Genomic DNA, 21,600 nt, shown 5'->3' on the forward strand with positions numbered 1-21,600 from the left:
CGGTCCCAAAACTAAATCCCAAGTAATTTTAGAAGTGTGGATACATGCTGTGTGAAAACTGAAGACAACCAATTCCACTTTGTCTCACTGAATACCTCAAACTCGCAGCTACGATGCACATAATCCCAAGCATCTTCACTCACTTTCCGCCCTCCTCACTCCGACCACATCAAGACAAACAACCAAACCATGCACAGGAGTTCTGGCGCATTCACAGACATTGTGATGGCATTCTAGCACTCGTCAATGGGCAACCAAGTACAAGTACCACGGGTCGGTCCTGAAATGACAGGCCGTGATGAATAGTCTAAGAAAAAACATTTATGCAATTGCAGCAACACAAATTGTTAAGTTTGCGGTAGAAAAATCATAGAGCTTTTCAGTCATGCATTTAAAGTTGCTATTTTCCACCTACAAATATATATTATCTTCTGGTGGCGCAAGACAACGCCGAGATAATGCAGGACCTGTACTACAAATCTATAGATATTTCTCCTTTTAAGGCATATCATGCCATTTCAAACACCCTCTGAGGAAGGCCCGTATCTGGACGATACCAAAACACGTCAATTTTTTAATTAAATTTGGCTAACTTTGCTAAAAACTTGCTGTTCTCCGGCTTGTACTCCGGCTTGTTCTCCCCGGGTCTCCCTATAGGCCCCATTGTGAGAAGGGCAACCAAGTACTGCGATTTTTTCCCACCGGGTTATGGACCATCTCTATCTTACAAGTATAGGTACTGGTTGAGCCTGGAGACGTGATACCCTTGTTAAATAAGTAAGATATCCTCGAATCTTCAAAGACCGGTACCTACCGATTTCTGAAAAAGTGGTTGACTTACTATCATTTATACAATAGTAATAAGTTTTGGAATGCTGCATGCCACAAACTCCCACTTTGGGAACGTAATTCCCGATGACATTTAAGAACCCAAAAGAAGCCGTTACCACCAAAAGTGCCGCCCACAAACGTGATATTTGGGTGCCATTTAATGTCATGATTCTATCTCAAAAGTGCCGATATGTGATGTGTTTGAATGCTATGATTTTGAGTTTAATTGCAAGTTGGATGGTAATTGGTGGCTGGTATGGCAGGAGCAGGAATGAAACGAGCGCTTTGAAAAGGATGTGCAATGCTGGAATCTTTGGAAATTTTCCCACCAAACTTTTTGCAAGATGCACGTCCTTTGGTAAAATCGCTAACATGTTATCTTAATATGAGGGTAAGTTAAGAGCATAGTTGGCATGCTGGACTTCTTGCTCGGCGAGTCTTTGAATGACCTAGTTGAAAAAGATTGTGCCAGCGGTGATTTTGGTGCTGCTAGTGATTTCTGGTCGAACGAATATTGTTGTAGGTGTCTGTTGCGACGCGGACCTTCACTGCTCGAAAATGCACTCGTCAGTTGCAGGAGGCTGGGCTGCCGCTGGTTTCGGGTACGGGAGGCGATGGGTTCGTCGCGTGGTGGGAGCCAGAGCCGTGATATGTTTGTCCGTTTCTTGAAAGGTATCGGTAGGTGTGTGCGTCGTGGAAAATGCGGTCTTACTCAGGTGCGCCATATAACTCGTCAGTTGCAGGAGGCTGGGCTGCCGCTGGTTTCGGGTACGGGAGGCGATGGGTTCGTTGCGTGGTGGGAGCCAGAGCCGTGATATGTTTGTCCGTTTCTTGAAAGTTATCGGTGGGTGTGTGCGTCGTGGAGAATGCGGTCTTCTTACTTACTCAGGTGCGCCATATATTTTCCCCACAGGTAATGACATGCAAGGTATGTGGCAGCGGTAGGTACTTAAAACAAGCACATTTCATAGTTCAGTTTATTTCATTCCCACAGAAGTAACTCACATGGGTTGTCATCACCATTCAGGAGTTGCATAGGCTTGTACAAGTGCATCTAACCCATGTAATACAATGATGAAGGACATTAACATGAACGCCCTGGATTGGCCAGCTCCTGCAGGATTGCAGATGCTTGTCTCCATTTCTTGGTGCTCCATATGTTTGGTCCCTGGAAATCAGATAAAAGTTATAACTCACTTTATGAAAGCAAAGTTCATGCACCCTCCTGGCTATCAAGAAAGCAAAACTGTCTGCCTTGGTACTTATACTCAGGCTCATACATTTGCAATGGTGTCTGCTTTGTGGGGCGGCTGCAGTGTTTGTCTGGAGTACAAAAATTGTCATTCTTGCCAGTCAAGAGCCTGGAGTACAAAATTTCCTGGTGTCACATCCACCAGAAAATGGAGGTTTTTCCCACACTGGTTCAGAATGTTAATACATACTATATTTCAAGCAGATGTTGCATTGTCATGTAAGAACAGCTTCAGAAATGTGTTAATAAATTTGTTAAAGCACTGCTAAAAACTTCCTTGATTTTCCTGATTGATTATTGAAGCAATGGTGACATAACTATTTTAGCTTTTTTAACAGCTTCCATTTTGTAGCACCATTATTGAATTACCAATGACAACTCAAGCCCCAATAGATAATGCAACTCCTTGGGTAGATAACAGCATACTACATAAATATGCCACAAAGAAGTGATGTGTTTTTGTGATAATGAAAGTGGATATGGTAAGAAATTATGTTGTGTCCAATATCATTCATGTGTGATATATTTATTATTAATTTATATTTTACTTGTTCTTGCTTTTTATTTTATATTGCTTGATTGGTTTTTCTTTGCAGCTTATCAGAATATGCATAATAAGGTTTGCTATCTGTGTCTGTGGATGTAGAGAATCTTGATGCTGTGTGTTTTGATCATTGCTGAGGCCGTTTTCTGTCACTGTAATGTTGTAATAACATATGCATTTAGCTGCACTGTGTCACTTGCCTGGTTTCCTCAGCCAGTAAGGCTCCTTGTCTGACTTGTCATTCATGGGAGGGACCCCAAAAGAAAGTATGCACCAGCCATGTGAGTGCACATATGTAGAACTACATTGTGGAGGGCTGGAGTTATGGTGAGTATGAGTAGCTATTCTCCAGGGTGAGGGCAAGCTAATCTAAGGTCCTCCAAAGCAAACCATGGGATCTGCTATCCAAACCCTCACCTGAAATTATATGGTGTTTGCTCACTTCTTGTTTTTAATCTGCCAGTTCTTAAGTATATATCACAGATGGAACCTCCACTTGGTCTGCTGGCTTTTGGTCTGTCTAATTAAGGCCTTCTCTTGGGCTGGGGGGGGGGGGGGGCATCCTTTGTTTTCATAGGCCTACTGTGGATGATGTGGGCTGACTTTCAACCAACAGGTCTGAGGTTAGTTATCTGAGGGCCTCCCACAGGGTATGTGTTGCCCCTTTGTACCTGAAGTGCCCTTCTCATTTGATGGAATGCATTGCCTCAGTCACCTGTCCTCTGGTGGACATGTTCTTTGCATTTGGGTAAATTTGTATGTGATACCTCACTGTGACATTGTTTTCGCCTGTGATAAAGACTGTCATTGATTGAAAAATTGTATCAATGTCTGCTAAAAAAGTGGGTGTCATTTTGGGTGTCTTACTTTTCTTGGCTTATGTGGGATGGCACCTGCTTACCATCCCCAGCTAGGGCATATTTCATGGTTTGCATTTTTTTATTTGACTGCTTTGTACAGACATTGGCTTACCCTAATTGTAAATGTGCCAGTCCGCAGTGTTCCAGTCATCAGTGTGTTCTTGGGTGGGCTAGACTAGAAAATGTTTTGCCCATTTGGTTATGCAACACTAATTTATGTGAATGTAAGTTGTCCATTAGTTTTGTGAAACTGAGTCATTGTTTCTGGCCTCTAGTCAATCACAGTTATTAGACCTTTTGATTTAAAGCTGGTCGAAAGTCAAGCTGTCACTGGTAAATTTGATCTGAACATGAAACCTGCAAGCTATCCACACAAGAGAATGCTATCCCAAGACATGTTGAAAATGCATTTGTGGAGTTTCTGAAAGATGATGAATACCATGTTCTATGTTGTAATATCAGCTTTAGTGATTAACACTTAATGTATTATTTCACTCAGCCCACACCATAACATGGGCATCTTGTTAGTGCATCTTCTGCTGAAGCTGATGCAGGGTTTGAAATAAAGAAAGAAACTTCCAAGCTAGACTTGTGTTTAGGCCATAAGGTTGCATTGTTATTTCATTCATTGGCACTCATTCACTGAGTATTTTGGGTCTTCTTGTTTCTTTGCATTTGTTGTGGTTATTTGGTATAAGACTTGCTGACAGACTAAAGAAGCAAGATTAAGGACCAATCTATGCATGTTGCATATTCGAGTTTCGTTGGCTGGCAGGAGAGATGGTTGTTTTAAGGGCATGTGATCTTTATAAAAAGTAAACTACTAATGGCCTTATTCCTTGTAGAATAAAACTATGATTGCTGTGTTATTTATCCACACCATGTCCCTGGCGATTGCACTAAACAACCAACAGTATTGTATACTAATTGAGTTGAATTGGTGCAGCAAAGGATGAATGATTTAAGCGGATGTTTTGTTTTGTTGCTGCTGTGGTATGCCATGTATGTCAGGAGCGGACAGCACGCCCAGGTCATTACGTCAGCGTCGCCCTCGGTGGGTGGGCTACCTCCGGTTCGGTCGGCGACGCTCGCCGTCGTCTGGCGTCCTGACGGCTGGGCGCCGCCGGGAGGGCTGCGGACCGGGCCGGGCGCGGCGCGCCGTCTCGGACCGGCTGGCCACGTGCGGCGGCCGTCGGCCCGCGTGCCAGGTCGGTTTTTGCCGGCCGGCGGCCCGCCTGAGTCATGACACCCGGCCGCCGCCGCCCCTGACGCCGCCCTCCTCCGTTGCAGGCTCCTCACTATACGTGAATGGTGTGGAGAAAGCCGTCAGCGAGTACGCAGTGACGCTTCCCATGAACGGAAACGGGCTGTTGAGCCAGGGCAGCCCCCAGGCAGTGTGAGTACGCGCCGGCAGGCGGCCGCGCGCCCGCCGCGCGCTGCTACCAGTGGCGTTAGCTCCATGTGGGCGAGGATTATCGCAGCTGTGCGCAGGTGCGCGCAAGACTGTGGGACTTTTTGGTCAATGTTTTGGTTTTTTGGGCCGCCGTTATCTTACCGCAAAGCGAAAGGCTTTAGATACGTGTCTTTGGCATGGCAGTGCGTCAGTAGGCTTCGGGCCTTCCATTTTTGAAGTGGCTTCTATTGCAGCATGGACCTTGTCCACACCAGCTCCTACTGGAGTTGGATGCTGAGTTATCAGTAGGGACGTGTGGTTTCTAGCGACAAACATTTCGATCATTTGTTGACGCTCACCACGCCTGTGGTTACTGGCGTGTCTCACCGCAGAAAACCGAGGCCAGTGAAGGCTCGCTTTGCAGAGGTTAGGAGCAGATCTTTTGATAGGGAGCCGGACACTTTTAGCTTGTCAATGCCAGCCACATTGTCGGCTCTTGTTCACACCCTTCCTTCCGTCAGGCAACTCCCCGCAAACGTCGTGTCAGCTGCATTTGATGTGTGAATCAACATTTGCTGTTTGTGTCGAAATTTGTATTCATGTTCTGTGACATTGGACGCTGCGGCGTTTTGGGCATGCATTGGATAGGAACTACAAAGGGCGGTGAAAATGAGGTGTATTTTCTCGCAATTTCCGATGCATGTAAAAGTGCCTGTTGTTGCAAGACACATGATCAGTTTTGAAGCTAGGTTAAGCGATATTGATAGTTCAGCATACAGTATCTCGGGGGTACTGCGTTCTTTTTCGGGCTATATCCTATTTACTATGGTGGGCATAAAGCCCGAACGGATTTTTGGGGCCTTATATAACATGTTCTGCGTTTGTGTTTGTGGTGCGGCCGGTACATCGTGAGCTACACCACTGATAGTGTTGCTTTTCCTGGGAATGCATTTTTGCACGACTAATCTTGGAAATGTGGTCAGTTTTATGTTGCATGTCGGAGTTATGGTCTGATTCCGAGTGCAATCTCAAGCGTCGTACCCAGATCCGAGGTATGTGACCCAGAAAAATTGTTGTTTTGAGTTGCGCCACTCCAAGTCCGATTACAGGCCAAAAGCGCCTGTTGTAATAACCAAAAGGCATGAACCTGGCTGTCTGTGGTTTGGGTCCCACCAGACATGGACCGGGTTCGGCGTGGGTCGTGACTACCATAAGCCTAAACCCAAGCCTGGCACCGGCTCAGGGCCCTGGTATTACAGATGTGCTGAAATACAGCTGGCGACATGGCATTGCATCCATACCAGTCGCGATGGTTGAGCTCAGTCCCAGAGGCATGACGTTTGATTCTAGAGCTGGTATCATCTTGCAAGGCATTCATTCAGTGTTACTGGTAGCACTTCATCGTACCGGCAGCCACGATGCTCTGAGCTCAGTGCCAGACGCGTGACGTTTGGTTGGTACCAGAGCTGGTATCATCTTCCGACGCCTACCCATCATTCCTTTTCGTACCCATTCCGTGGCACAGGTAAAAACCCTGACAGTATGCGATCAGATGTATGGCTCTAGTACTTACAGTATATGATTGTACCGACTGCCGGTAGCATTCGAAGTCTCGCAGATGTCTTTCGTAAAGGCATTTTTGCAACAATGTAGAAAATCGGTTTAGTTGATCCCATACATTTACCAGTTTTAGAACGGCACTGAACAGTTAATTTGCTGTACGGATTGGCAAGTTGAGAAGCAAATCGGTCGCGTTGGCCGAGTTTGACGTTGGTTCCAGTCCTTTTAATGATTTGGGTACTTAGGAGTTGTATCTTATTTTGTGATGTAGCAGTTTTGGTTTTCTCTTAATATGATAATTACGGGACGGTCGTGATGGTTGGCTGCATTCATCAGCTTTTGACAATCTGAGGAGTGATCTTTACGTGTTGCCGTTGTGCATGACGATTGAAGCGACAGTTGCAATTGCGTGTCTGTATAGGCGCCGAGCTCGAATATGCATGCGGACTGATAGATCAGTGACCGAAATGGAACGTCGCTCACTGTCGGAGAGCTAACGAATTCCTCGCACGATCATGTATGATTGCCGAGGGTCGGAAATCGCAATTGGATCTGACTATTAGGTCGGTGGTTCGAGTCAGTCTTGAGCCAGGCGTATCCCATGGGGGCCGTAAGGCACGAGTGTTGTGTTGTGTTGCCCTGTATCGTGTTGTTTTGTGTTGTATTGTGTTGTGTTTACACCGGGACGGGTGAGGTATGAGTGGTTCGTAGTCGTGTGCGCTGGCTGGTTTCTGCGTTTTATTTGTTATGCCCGACCGGTTATGTTTTTATGTGTGTGTGTGAAGTGCAAATGGCTGATCATTCATTGTGGCATGGCAATATGGTGTCTGTAAGCCGGCTCGCTGATGACATTTTGGATGCTGATATATGCCGAGGCTTTGTCCCTAAACATTGAGGCGTGTGGTGCGATGTGCGACGAAAATCACGTTGTGAGCGCTATCATCTAACTTCTGGATCGCTGTCGATGCCAAGTAAGTGCCACGAAACGTGGTTCCCATCAGCTGCTCCTGCGCTTGAAATAGTTGACCACGCCTAATATCTCTTTTGCCCTTTATCTGTGTGACCATTTGTTGGCGGCTGCCGCCGACTGACCTTTGTCCCAAGACTGGATGTTATAAGTCTTCGGCGATACAAGCCCCGGCTGCGGAAAAAATCTGCGTCAGCTGCGGCGGCGGCCTGGCGGGGCCGAGCGGCGGAAGTCGACGGGGCCGGCCGGCGCTAATTGTTCGGTTCGCGGCCGGGCTGAGTCAGATGCGGACACCGGCCGGCCGACAGCACGGCCGGGGCCAGCGCCGCCGGCCCGTTGGCGCGCCTTTACTGGCTGCGCGCGAGGTCGTGTTGCGAAAGAGACCTCCGTGCGGGAGGGGGGGGGGGGGGGGGGGGTGAAAGAAGTTGGATCGATTGCTGAGATGGTTGTTGAGAGCAGATGTAGTGGCGCGAAATTAAACAGACTGTGTGGCACCTGTCTTTTCAGTGGTATGCTTTTATTCCATACTCGGGGGGGGGGGGGGGGACATTTGCCGTGCTACGTCTGAGGGTGGGTTGCATTAGGATGGTTTGTTGGGGGTGCAGATAGTGCAGTGGTTAACGGGTCTGTAGTCACCAGCGCGCGGCTGGGAAACCAGAGGTACGGGGTTCGATCACCTGCGACGCCCCCCCCCCCCCCCCACCCACCCCCCACACACCCCACCACACACCCCCAGGTGGGAGGCAGGCGACGCCATCTAGCCTCAGTAGCTGAGTGTGTCGTGAAGACCCAGTGACGACGACGGTCTGTTGCACACGAGTGTTGCATCATGCTTCCTGGCCAGGCTATTTTCATTAGGGCGTCCTGTTGCATGGAACGTCATCAATCCTACAGATTCCTGTGCGTCTAATTATACATCGATATAGGTATTCCGGTGTGTCGCGGCCTGTTGCACTGATGGCCTCAAAGTATTTGATTACATTCGCTCGTCAGAGCTGGCAATAAACCTGCGCTGCGGGCCGGCGCCGCAGCGGCCCCACGTCTGCCATCGATATGTCCCCTGAATTGAACCACGGCCGGCTAGATTAATCGGAACAACCTACCATGAGCAAGTGTTTCAGCGCCCCTGTGTGGTGGTCAGTGTTTTCGCTGTGCTGACCTCATAAAATACCCATCGTGATAAATTGCTAGGGGGAAATTTTATTATCTTATTTTATTTTATTTTATTTTATTCCCGAGCTTTGCTGGTTAGTCATGATAGCATGTGAATATGAATTGAAAGTAACAGTTGTTGCCTCATAAAGATAGGACCCTGGAAATTGCAGACATGGTAAAGTAGCTTCCCAGCCGAAATTCTTGTAACAACGTAATACGCGATATTGTCCAACGTTATACAAAAGTCTAGAAATTCTTCTCCCTGTATATGCATTGACGCATTGCGTTCTGCGCATGCATGCGGGGTGGGTGTTTGGAGCCGCGAACGTCACCATCAGCGGCGGCGGGGCAGGGGTCGGATTTGTCCGGCTGTGGCTTCGGGCGAGCGGTATGTGGCCCCAGTGCTCGGCGGTGAAACTGCGTTGTGTGTGTGTGACGTTGTCTGCCTGGCTTTGGGGCCAGACTGGCTGTGACCTGGTGTCCGTGTACGGCGGGTAACCCTCCGCGTTTGTTGGTCTGACGCCAGGCAGTGTGTGACCTGATTGTGGACTTTGTGTGACCCTGCTGCTGACCTCCAGTGCCGCGTGACCCCAGGCAGTCTGTTCCGTGCCGTCGAGGCGAGGGTCGGTGGCGGTCAGAGGCCGCCGGCCGGGCCTGTTAGCTCCCTGCAGACCGTCCCGAGCGGGCTGTCGTGTGACCGGCCGCCGTGTCTGCCCGCCGCCAGTGAGCCCGGTCTGGCCGTGCCGGGCGGCGCCGCGCCGCCGTCCGCCGAGCCGCTGATGGCCGGCCCGCCGCCGCCGCCGCCGGCGGCGCCCGTGCTGCAGCAGACCGGGCCCGTGTTCTACCCGACGCCGCAGATGGACGGCAGCATACCGCTGGAGCAGCTGAAGCAGCGGCTGCAGCACCAGCTCGAGTACTACTTCTCCAGGTGAGACGGCGGGCTCGGGCCGCGACCCGGCCCGGCAGAGACAGACGGAGAGGGGGAGAGCCGCCCGGCCACCGCTGCTGTTGTGTCGGCGCCCGGCCCTGGGCCCGGGGTCGATACATAACCGATTTATCCCGGATTTCTCCGGCCGTGGAATGAAGTTCTATTTTGGGTGGTGTGGCCTTTCTCCGCAGTTCGCAGCGCGGTGACGTGAGCCGAACGCGGCGCCTGCGCGCGCCGCCACGGATGTGAGGGAGGGGAGCCGGTAATGCGCCGTTGGGTGGCGGTTGGTGATGAGCATGCTCGGTGTCGGGATGCGGCCCGTGCTGGTGGCTGGTGTCGGCGCCGCCGCTGGGCTGGCCACATCCCCGCCTTTGTGCCAGAGCGCATTGTTGTTTTTCTTGTTTTCATGTCTCAGAGGTTGCCCAGTGACCGGATGCCACTGTGGTGGATGTTGGCGGACCGATCCCGTTCGATATTGACACTGGCTGGGTCGGCAGTTTGTTGTGACCGCTCAGCTCGGCATGAACGTGGGTGGGGGTGGGGTGGGGCTTACGTGAGGGCGCGCGCCACTTACGGCGGTGCGGCGGCGCGTCTACGGGCTGTGTCGGAAGCTGTATGCATCGCAAATGCTGATCAGAACTCCGCCTTTCCAGGGAGAACTTGGCTAACGATACTTACCTGATGTCCCAAATGGACAGCGACCAGTATGTTCCTATATCGACGGTGGCCAACTTCAACCAGGTCAAGAAGCTGACCAACAACATCGACCTCATCACGCAGGTGTTGAAAGGTGAGCACGATAGGCGGCTGGTGGCCGGTTTTGGTGCGATGGTCACGCCGTCGTGTGACTGATGTCGGACTGCGTTCGGCTCCGGCTCCGGCCCCGGCTCCGGCTCCGGCTCCGGCTCCGGCTCCGCTCCGACTCCGGCGTCGCGCGTCTCGTTCGGCGTCACACGGCATGCCCTCCCGGCGCGCTTCGTCAGTTGATGCGTTTCGTGAGTGGTGTTTGGGATATATTCAGTCACGCTGTCCTGTGGTTTTCCTGAGCGCTATTGAGCGGCGCCGCGGACGACCGCAAGACCCGGCTAGGCCAGCTGACCGGACAGGTGCCGTGGCGTGCGCGGCTGGCCGTGTGCCTGCGCCGTCGCATCGCTTGGCAGTGACCGGCCGCCGCCCTGCCGTTCGCAGACTCGCCCAACGTGCAGGTGGACGGGACGTGCACGCGCGTCCGGCCCAACCACAAGCGGTGCACAGTGATATTGCGCGAGGTGTCCGATGCCACGCCCATGGAGGAGGTCAAGGTGAGCGGGCCGGCCTGACAGCCGCCCCTGTACGCAGGAGAAGCGTCCTTTTCGGCTCGGGGTCCCCGTCCTCCCTGGTCCTGCCCAGCTGCCGTGACATTTCGTCTGTGTGATGTGCTGGCGTTGGCGTGCCAACGCGTTAAGCACGATGATGAAACAGCAGCTTAAGCGTTGTTCCGAGGGGATGCTCCAATCTGAGCGAGATGAGGTAAAACGTTTTTTTCTCTCGTTTTTGTTTTCACTGTCTTTACCAGGGGGTTGATGTATCAGGCGGAGGTGGGCCTGGCAGTTGCTCGGCGCCTACTGCGGCGTGTCCCGTCCCGAGTCGCCGTCTCTTGACAACGCGTGGTGTCCGCTCGTTCGCAGGCCATCTTCGAGAGCCCGAACTGCCCGAAGGTGGTGAACGTGCAGAACGCGCGGCTCAACAACTCGTGGTACGTCAACTTCGAGTCCGACGAGGACGCACAGATGGCGTACCGCTACCTGCGCGAGGAGGTGCGCTGCTTTCAGGTGAGTCTGGTGCGGGCGGCGGCTGCTGGCGCCTGACGGCTCGGGGTTTGAGTACTTCCCCGCCACTCCCCAGCTGTGTTCGCGAGCTATCTGCAGCTCAAGTCATGGTCGCTGGAGATTAGCTGGTCAAGCTCCAGCGAGGCGTCTGTGCGGTCGCGGGGAGGAATCTGAGGTTTTGGCTTGAGGCTTCTGAGGCTTTGCAGTGCCTGGCTCGTTTACGAACAATGTACGTTAAGGCGTCTCCTCAAAAGTCGATGATGGGAGTGAGTCACGCTTGGGTAACGACATGTTCAATACCAGTGGGTTTTCTTCACGCTTTCCAGATCTGTTACGGATTTGGGAACATGGACAAACACAGGCCACGCCTGCCTCGCTCCCCCTCTATGACTGACCCGCTCCGCTTGCCCCCCCCCCCCCCCCGCAGGGCAAGCCGATTATGGCGCGTATCAAGGCGCAGCCCATCATCAACCGCATGTACAACCCGCCGCCGAGCGCGGCCAAGAACGGCTTCGTGGCAGCGCCGGGCGGCGGCGAGCCGCCAGCCGCCTACCAGGTGAACGGCAGCGTGCCGGCCGGCCGCTACACATACACGGTGGGCACGCCGGCGTCGGCGCCGCCAGCCGCCACCGCCGCCGTCGCCGCCTCGGCCGCCTACACCCAGCCGCAGCAGAACCAGTTCGGAGCCTTCTACGTGAGTGGCGGCGTGGAGGGAGTAATGCGTGACGGGGCGTGACTGCCGAACTCTGGCGCTCGTACAGGTGCGGCGGAGATCGAGTCCGGAGATGGCACTTTGTGGCACTTGGTCTCAGTTTGATGGGATCTTTCCGCAGGGGTCGCTTTGTGATTTAAACCTTTTGCCAGGCATAGTTTGGTGTGGTGCAGGCCAAACCTTTGTGGTGCTGACTGATGTGAGTGATGCGCGACCACGACTGTGTGGCCTGTTTTGTGTACAACGTACGGCCGCGCCAGTTGATTGTGGCAGCGGACGCCTTTGTACCGTATCCCCGTCGCCACATTGCCTGGCCTCAGTCGTGCCGACGCCACTGCGCTGTGTCTTTACATCAGTGCTGTCCCGCTCGGGCTGCGTCGTAGCGGCCAGCAGTGCGCGGTTCCCGTCCGTAGCACGCTGTGCTGAGTGGACCTGGGTCAGTCGCGTACTGCCCCAGACCCGGGTCCATCCCGTGCTGCCCCTGGCGCGGGTCCGTCCTGTGCTGCCCCTTCCTCGGGTCAGTCGCGTACTGCCCCGGGTCCGGGTCCGTCCCGTGCTGCCCCTGGCCCGGGTCAGTCCCGTGCCGCCCCTGCCTCGGGTCAGTCCCGTGCCGTCTGGGCTGCTGGGTGCCAGCTCGGCGACCGTCGGCGCGTGAGCGGCGCCTGACGCAGTGGTGGTCGTGCGCGCAGCAGCTGCCGCAGCCGTACTTCCCGAATCTGTCCGGCTTCTACGGCACGCCCAGTACGGGCCTGTTCGAGCTGAGCTCGGCGCCCGTCTTCACCTTCAACGGCCTGGCGCCGCAGGCCACGTTCAAGCATGGCGCGGCGAACGGCCGCTTCAGCGGCGGCGGCGGCGGCGGCAGCCGGAACAGGTAAGCGGTAGCCGCCGACGACGGCAGGCGTTGTTTGGCTTGGCTCGATCGGCGGGCCGCGGCGCGATCTCGTTCGGGCGTCGTCGCCTTGTCAGGTGGGGTGTTGAGTGGCGGAGGGCCCGCTCGAGACGTGGATGGAGCCGGCGTTGTGACGGCGCCTCGCCTTGTGTCCCGCAGGAACCCGAAGCGAAGCCAGTCGGGCGGCTCTGTGGACCACAGCCGGAGTATGGGTCTGCAGGGCGCCTACAATACTCAGGGCCACAGCGCGTACCAGCCGGTGCACGTGCAGGGTCTGCCGCCGGGACCGGGCGGCACGCACAGCTACTCCAACGGCCGGGGCAGTCGCAGCGCGCACGCGCGCAGCTACAGCAACGACTACGGCCGGCCCGAGCCGGGGCACTGGCGGCGCCGGGCCGCAGACCGTGTCTGGCTACCAGCCGACTGGCGCCAGCACTAGTCAGGTGGCGGCGGCGCCGGCCGCCGTCGGCGATGCCAAGCGCGAGGAGGCGGCGTACGCGGCCGGCCGCCATCACAGCCAAGGCAGCGAGCCGCGCGACCAGCGCACCGGCAGGCCGTTCCGACGCACGCGGCGCCGCGAGGACGAGGCGCGGCCGCACCCGGCGGCCGGGCCCGGCAAGGGTGCCGCCGGCGCCGCCCACCCAGCCGCTGGGCAAGGAGCGCGCGCCGGGCGGTGCCGCGGCGCCCGAGGCGCGCGGCCGCCCGGTAAGCCGGCCGCCGGACCTGCCTTCGACCTGGGGGGCTCGATGTTCCCGCCGCTGCCGGGCGCGCCGCCCGGCGATGCGGCATCGCCGCCAGAGGAGGAGGGTGAGGCGGTGCCGCCGCCGGCGCCGGCCGCCGCGCTCGAGTCGCGGCTCGCCGATGTGGTCAAGGGAACGGCCAAGCCGGCTGCCAAGCCGGCGCCGGCGGGCGCCAAGCAGCAGTCGCGGCCTGACTCGCCAGTGCTGCCGGAGCCGGCCGGCGAGGCGCGGGACCCGCCCGCCGTCAGCGCTGCTGCTGCCGCCACCGTTGCCGCCGCCGCCGCCGCCGCCGTTCCCGCAGCCATCCCCACCGACGCGGCGCTGGTGAACGGCAGCATGCACGAGCGAAAGCCGCCAACGTCGCCTGCGGCGCGCCGCTGCGCCAGCTCGCCGCAGCCGCCGCCGACCGCCGTACGGAGGCAGCCGGGCTCGCCGCAGCCGCCGGCCGCGCCGGTGCGCAAGCCGGCCGCGCCGCCGCCGCCGTCGCAGCAGCAGCCGCAGCCGCAGCCGCAGCCGCAGCCGCAGCCGCAGCCGCAGCCGCAGCTGCAGCCGCAGTCGCAGTCGCATTCGCAGTCGCAGTCGCGGCAGCAGCAGCAGCAGCAGCAGCCGCCGCCGCCGCCGCCGGCGCCGGCGCCGGCGGCCGCGCCACCCGCCAGGAAGCAGCCGTCGTCGCCGCCGCCTCCGCCTCCGCCGCCGCCACCGCCACCGCCGCCGCAGCCGCAGCCGCAGCCGCAGCCGCAGCCGCAGACGCAGACGCAGCCGCAGCCGGCGCTGCGGAGGGTGCCGCCGCCGCAGTCGGCACCGCCGGCTAGGTCAGTCTGATGTACAGGGTGGGTCAGGACTCCCGGTCATGGAGCAGGGTGGGCAGTTGGCCAGTGCAGCTTGTCGAAACTGTCTCGTGTTTTAGATTGTGGGCGTGCAACACCACGGGGTAGCTGACCTTGGTTTATTTTCTCTTGCCGAGTTGACGGTCTGTCGTTTTGTTCCGAAAAGGTTAGATGTTGGTTGCCGCTTAGCTCTGCCTTCCTCACCGCCGTGGTAGGCCGCACTGGAATGCGATGTCTTATTCAGCTTCTAATGTGCTGACTGCGCCTTCTTTCATCAAAAAGCGCGCGAATAGTTGGCGCCCAACGCGGTGTCCGATCGCGTGCGAACGTTACCGGCGCGTGGAGCGGCGTCGCGGTGGTCTGACCTGCGCCGCTCTCCGTCTCCGCAGCGCCGGCAGGCCGAAGAAGTCTGACGCGGCGGCCGACGAGGCGGCGCCCGCGACCGCAGCCGAAGATCCGCCCGCTGCTGGTGGCTCCGGCGCCAACAAGGAGAACGAGTTCAGCTCGGTGAGTCTGGGCCGGTGCGAACGGCGCGTGGCGTTGTGCGCGAGTCTACTTCCGTGCTGCCACGGGAAATCTTTGTGGGGACGGTGGTTTGTTGCTGTCTAAGGGGCTAGTGACTGTTCGCACATTGCTGGCGCGGTGTGGCTGCCGTCGGGTGGAGACTGTATTTGGCGGCGTGGTGATGAGGATTTCCAGCAGTGAGAACACCTGCCCGTTTTGGCCTGAATGCCGTTGATGTGTTCGGCAACCCTGGCACCTCCACTGGTTGTACGTGAGCAGGATGATGGTACAGGGCCCGGCTCCAGCGCCCCCGGCATTCCATCGCACAACAGGGGTCCCGCTGACCGGCCTGGGCCCGCCGCGTCCACAGCTGCCGCTGGCCACCACGCTCAGCTATGCGCAGATGGCGCAGCGGGGCCGCGAGAAGAACGAGAAGCTGGCGCAGGAGGTTAAGGAGCGCGACGTTAAGGAGCGCGAGGAGGAGAAGAAGGCGGCCGCCAAGCCGCCGCCGGCCGCGGCCACCGCCGCGGCCACTGCCGCCGCCGCCGCCGCCGCCGCGCCGCCGGCCGCCGCCCAGGGCGTGCAGCGCTCCAACAGCGCGCGTGAGTCTAACCGAGGTCGGCCTGCGCGTGCGCCGGTGTCGTGGCGGCGTGGTGACGCTGCCGGTGTGTGGGATCGATGATGATGTGGGCCTCTGCCGCTTCAGGGAGCCACGCAGCCGACTTTCGTCTGAGCCGACCCGTGACGGCACGGCCCTCGTGCCGGTCTGTTATCGTAAGTTGGCAGCAGTGGTGGGACGGGTGTGCGAAGTGTCCGTAGCGATGTGGCCGTCGTCGTTGGCCGGCGACCGCGTGGCCAGCCGTGAGCTCACTGTGGGCCCGGTGTTTCAGGCAAGCCGGGAGAGGACAAGCGGAGGCCGCTGCCCGAGAAACTGGAGCGGCCTGTGCGGCGAGATGTGCGTGACATTCGCGAGGTGCGGGACCCGCGCGAGGCGGGCCGCGAGCCGCTCGACGCGCGAGACGCTCGTGAAGTGCGCGACGCCCGCGAGCCGCTGGACTCGCGTGACCTGCGCGACCCCAGGGAAGCGCGCGACGAACGCCGACGAGTTGAAGACCGGATAGACCGGCCCATCAGGAAAGAGTGCGCCCGCTCGCCCAAGTGATATATACACCCAGTCTGCATACCAGTGATCCATTGTGCAATCGACGTTTCTCAATTGCGAAGAGGGTGCCTGTGATGCGGCGGCGGACGGGAGCGGCTGGCCGCCTGGCCGGCCGGCCGGCCGCCGGCCAACAAGTGCCTCACGTACGGATATCCACGGTTGCGCGCGGGGCGCCTGGACGGGCGCGCTCGTGCGCGCGCGCGCGCTGGCTGGCTGGCGGGCGGCGGGCGGGACGGCGCGCGGCCGACCGCCACCTAGTCCGACGGTTGTGCTCGGGGCGCGCGCGTCACGTGCCCGCTGTGTGCGTGTGTGCCAAATGAATCAAAAGTGGACGCGCTGCTCACGGCGCGCGCCGGCCCGCCGCGCAGCGCCCCGCCCCATCAGCTGGACGCGCCGGCGCGCTCGTATTTATACGGTGCGGATTGTGAGAGTCGGGTTATTTTTGACGAGCGAGGTGGCTGGCGCTCGGCGGCGGGACGGCCCCCGCCCCGGCCCCGTGGACGCAGCCGTCGCTGTTTTGTTGTACATAGACGGGCTGTGAGTTGTTGAGGATTTTGTCGTCTTGATTGGGTTGTGTCGCTTGGCGTGTGCGCCGCTCCGTTCCCCTCCTCTTCGCTCTCGCTGCGCTTCGGTCGCGCCTCCTTTCCGTCGCTCGGCCGGCCGGCCGGCCGCCGCCGCCGCCGCCGTCGCCGTCGCCGCCACCGGCGGCACCGATCCCGATCTCCGCCCTCACCGCCGCCGCCGCCGCCGTCGCCGTCGCCGTCGCCGTCGCCGTCGGACGCAACTCGGTGTAGCTAAATGTGTGTGTCGGTTGCGTGCGTGCTGGCCGCCGCGGCCCCGCCCCCGGTGGGTGTGACGTCCCGTCCTGCCCCGCCCCGCCTATCGCGGCCGTCACCGGGGGCGCGCGCGCTCGTTTGGGGATTGTTGCGCGGCCGGACGGCGCCCGGCAGCCTGGGAGGAGCCGGGCGGCCGCTGTTTTAACCTAATGACTGCTGATGCGTATACTGCCGGGGTCTGCCCATGCTAATTTTGTAATCGGGAGTGATTTGACAAATCCTAGGTTTGCTCTGGATTCCTCGCACATGCAGTTGCTCAGAAGAAGGCGTATGGTATGATATTGTATGATTTGTTTTACTAGTTGTGTTAATTTTTATATGTATATAAGTGAATTTGGTTTCGAGCGCAGCATATCCTGCCCCACCTACATTCGATCCGCTCTCTAGGGGAGACCGCCCCCGCCCGTCTTCCGCGGCTGCGGCCGGGGGCGGCGCGCGCCCGCTGGCCGGGCCGCCCGCCCGCCTGCCTGCTGACACTGGCTCGGTGCACCCTGGGCGCGGCGGCGGCCGCCGCGGTGGCCGCGCCACCACCGATGCTCTGTATATATACTGTGTAAGCCGGGTCAGTGTTGGCGCGACGCCCGGCGGCCGCCTCCCCCCTCCCCCTCCCCCCGTCCGCGGCCTTCGGACGCGCCGCCACAGGTGACCACGCCCGTGCTTAGCCCATCACGCAAAATCGGTCGTCGTTGGTGTCGTATGCTGTTCGGCTATGATTGAACTTTCCGTGCCTTTCAGTGGTAGTCCTGGTGCTGCGGTAGTAATTGTCGAGAACATGGGTCCCTCCCCGTTAGATTTTATGTCCGGATGTGTACCTGCCAGTGTTATCAGCTTGGGGTATTAGGTTCTGTTGAAATTAAGTTTGAAATAAACTTGCCTACAATATTGTGCATCAAGGCAGATTGTTTTTGGAACGCAGCCACTGGGCTTTCAGTTCGCATGTCATGTCGAGAGGTGTCGCTCATAGTGCCTGAGGTGATCAGATCGCCGATAGACGCCATCTTGCGGCGTTATTGAACCACGAACGCGCTCGCACCCGTCCGAGAACGAATCATAGCTCTGTCACGTTCCGACGGTTGTTGGTGTTGACCGAATCCCATTTGTCCTGAACCCCGCGGCATTGCCGCATCAACTGTAGCGGCTCGCAGTATTTAAAAACGTCAAACTCTCTGACTGCAGAAAGACTACAAAGTGCTCGTGGGAGGAGCGCCAGCGCAATTTGGGCGAGGCGAAAGCGGGAGATGGTGTAGCTGAAGGATATTCAGTCGTGTGGTCTGATCACTGGTGATCAGTATGTAAAACGCGTAAAATCGTAACGCGTGAGTAGTGGTCCGTAAGCAGTTCGCATGCAAGATTAATCGATATCTTCCTGCCGAATGGAGGCGTGTGGTAAGACGCCCCAACAGATGGGCAGCCACGTCATCTGGGAATTAGATCGTTGATCAATCCCCGTTCGGGCTACGGTGCAAACGTCTTTGGGACATGATCGTTCCAGTGCATGGACGTCCATTTGCTCATTTTATGTTCACTACGGTTTTTTCAAACTCGTCTAACCTCGCGTCATTGTTATCTAGTGTCAGCCGCACCACGAGTCATCAGGGACGCAGCCAGGGTTTTCCTAGGGGAGGGGCCGGAGCTCGGTGGTTCCGCATCAGACCGGTTTCAAACTTTTTACGGGGGGCCATATATGGTCAGCCGCCAAAAATATCGGCCCAGGGGAAAGGGGGCGGGCCCCGGGTTACCCCCTTGGTTCCGCCCCTGTTGCTCACGTTAGCACCACGCTCACGGTGTGGCAATGGTTCGCCTACTAAGCCTAAGGCGGCGCAGCGAAAGATAGGCCAAGTTGAAACGGGTCGAATAGCAGCCGCACGTTTTTCGCAGATGCTTACAACGTATTTATTGGCTTGACGTCTCTGATTTGCCTTGGTATCTGAAGCAGAAGGCTGGAATGACGGTGTACACATCGGATCTTCCGGTCGATTACAAATTGGACCATCGCGCCGCTGCATGACAAAAGCATGACAAAAGGCGGTCAACACTACACGGCGTATGATTCGCTTCACGGACCGCTCCACAGCGCATCCCACAGCACCAAACCAGCCCGGCGGAAACAAAACACCGAACAGGAGCAGTACACACGCCTCGTTCCACACCACCTGCTCCAGACACGGTAGACGACCGCGAGTGGATCACAGAATCAGCAGCAAAACAACGCGTCCCGTCACCGACGGCGTCCGTTATCCGCTGTAGTCTCAGGTATGACGTCACCGCCTCCCGTGGGACATCTACAGCTGAGCCCTGTCCAGCGGCGTCGGCGGCAGCCTGGCATATAACGTCAGTAGGATTTCACATGTGATGCCATTAGCAGGGTTCCGACGCCGGCCGGCACCGACGACCAACCCCAGTATGACGTCATCCGCAGCGTTCCGTCACTTCGCACCAGCGGCAGACCCCGGCGTGACGTCATCAACAGCAATTCATCACCAGCACCAGCTGACACCCGCAGAGACCCCGATTTGACGTCATCAGCAGTGCTCCGTCACCAGCGTCACCTCGCACCAGCGGTAAGCGGTGGCATCCGTGTTGCGGAAGAGCAGCTGCCTGCCGCCCGACTCCAGCAGCCGCAGCAGGCCCTCGAGCACCACGAACCCGGTGCCACGGACCGCCCGCCTCCGACAGGCAGAAGTCGCCCGACGTCACGTGGCCGATCACCTGGCGGACGGCGGCACTGGTCAGCAAGTCACGTGAATAGTCTGGCACACAGCGGCGGCGGCCAGCACGTCATGTGACCGATCACCTGGCGGTGGCGGCCAGCACGCGCTCATGGCGCGCCCAAGGCGACAACGAGGCAGCGGCAGGGGGAGGGAGAACGGCAAGTTGTTCAGCCGGTCATCAGCCGGTGACTGATGACGCAAAGACACGTGAATCGCGACGGCCCGCCAGAACTGGAGCACCTTCCGGGGCGAGACAAACGTCCTCCCCGACCTGCACAGCTCAGCCGCCGTGCCGAGCCCAGCCGCACCACCGGTGACCCGGCACTGACCTCCCGCTGCGGCTGCACCTCGGCTCCGGGCAGAAAGAGCCGCTCCATGGCCTCCGTCTGGCCGCGGCGCTCGATCGCCAGCGCGTCGCGCGCCGCCGCCGCCCGCTCCGGCTGCTGGCGGCGGCGGCAGCGCTGGCGGCGGCGCTTTCTCCAGCTGCTGGCGGCGCTGCCAGGCATCGCGCCGCGCCGTCCGCTCGCCGGCGGCGGCGTCGGCGGCCGGCGGCTCGGCCAGCGCGGCGGTGGCCGAGTCGCCAGCCGCTGGCAGGCAGAGCAGTGCGCCGGCGCGCGGCACGCCGCGGCCCGCGGCGCCCAGTCGGACGGCGACCAGCCGCGCGGCGGCGGTCGGCGGCAGCTGCGGGCGCCCGCCGCTGCCGCCGCCGCCGGCCGGCCGTCAGCGCAGCGCTCAGCAGCGCCAGCGTGGCGCGGTCCCGGCAGACGCGCACGGAGCCAGCCTCGATGGCACCCTCGGATGGACAGAGCCGACGCAGCAGCCGCGGCCACGGACACTCGAACGGGTCGGACACGGCCAGCCTGGTGTAGCAGGGTCGCTTGGCCGGAGGGCGCCTGTCGGACGGCGCAGGGGGAACAGACATGTGACGGTGATGTCCGCAGCAGCGCAGAATGCTGCACCAGCGGTGACGCACGCAAGTGTACGCAGAGGAATGTATACACTGCGGAGTTTATTCCACTCGAACTTCCGAACGTTTGCCTCAATAACAAAGTGAAACGATCACCATTATCTCTCAACGAAATAACATTAGCTAAGAAGAAGTGAGAAGTTAAGGTAGAAGCACGAAGAAGTTGATACACTTTAACATAAAATACATTAACTTCTTCTACCGACTCAACCATACTTTAAGTTCAGTAAATTCGATGCGCCAAGGTGACCAAACTACCTTCCAAACATGCCTGAAGAACAAAAAGTGTGCCTAAAGCTGTCGAAATCTGGCCGGAAGCACGGCTAGCAGGTAAAAACGGCATCCATACGAGCTCAGCAGCTAAGAATGGGAAAGGCAAGCCAGCATGCTTTACTCGTTCACGCTTCGCATACTAAGGGGCGTGTGCAAAAGACATTCCATCGATATAGGGCGTCATTTGTATACTAAGATTATATTAGATCACATTAACTTCATATATGCTAACTTTATCTACGAACTTAACACATCATGGTTAAGCTGGCATTTTCACACAGACACGAGCATGGACTAAAAACAAAAACGGACGGTATCACAAAGCCATTCAAACACGGGTCCGACCAGGACTGGAGCACTTGAGGGTGGACTGATAATCTTGAGATCCACGTTAGGATCACCGCTACCGCAAGGAGAGGTACGCAAGAACCCCATGGGGCATGGACGTCCAGCTCCCCCCCCCCCCCCCCCATCCCCCGTGCCATTGGCTTCCGATTATGTTGCATGGATGGCTTCACCAAGAAAGCAAAACGACCTTGAGCTACTGCAGCAATGCTGTACACTCATTTTCAGCCTTCGAATGCGTACAGTTCCTCGACTGTCAGAACAAACAAACTGAACCTAATTTTAGGAACAATGGGCAAGCTTCAAAACGAGGAGTAAAATGTCAAGCTGTTGATC

General features: G+C 57.8%; 1 protein-coding gene across 1 annotated transcript in view; it reads left to right on the forward strand.

The window, feature by feature from the left end:
* Nucleotides 1–17,848, forward strand: part of LOC119105558 (uncharacterized) — a 104,680-nt gene extending 86,832 nt beyond the window's left edge. Inside the window, exons 6-17 of the mRNA XM_037229018.1 lie at nucleotides 4,778–4,883; nucleotides 9,287–9,490; nucleotides 10,144–10,280; nucleotides 10,679–10,791; nucleotides 11,158–11,301; nucleotides 11,726–11,992; nucleotides 12,700–12,881; nucleotides 13,059–13,305; nucleotides 13,748–13,859; nucleotides 14,921–14,973; nucleotides 15,341–15,572; nucleotides 15,861–17,848. Of these exons, the coding sequence (XP_037084913.1) occupies nucleotides 4,778–4,883; nucleotides 9,287–9,490; nucleotides 10,144–10,280; nucleotides 10,679–10,791; nucleotides 11,158–11,301; nucleotides 11,726–11,992; nucleotides 12,700–12,881; nucleotides 13,059–13,305; nucleotides 13,748–13,859; nucleotides 14,921–14,973; nucleotides 15,341–15,572; nucleotides 15,861–16,132 (2,069 nt within the window). The 3' untranslated portion in view covers nucleotides 16,133–17,848. The remainder of the gene's footprint in view (nucleotides 1–4,777; nucleotides 4,884–9,286; nucleotides 9,491–10,143; nucleotides 10,281–10,678; nucleotides 10,792–11,157; nucleotides 11,302–11,725; nucleotides 11,993–12,699; nucleotides 12,882–13,058; nucleotides 13,306–13,747; nucleotides 13,860–14,920; nucleotides 14,974–15,340; nucleotides 15,573–15,860) is intronic.
* Nucleotides 17,849–21,600: the final 3,752 nt, after the last annotated feature.

Source organism: Pollicipes pollicipes, unplaced genomic scaffold (genome assembly GCF_011947565.3).
Source record: "Pollicipes pollicipes isolate AB1234 unplaced genomic scaffold, Ppol_2.1 Scaffold_6138;HRSCAF=7277_pilon_pilon_pilon, whole genome shotgun sequence".
NCBI classification, from domain to species: domain Eukaryota; kingdom Metazoa; phylum Arthropoda; class Thecostraca; order Pollicipedomorpha; family Pollicipedidae; genus Pollicipes; species Pollicipes pollicipes.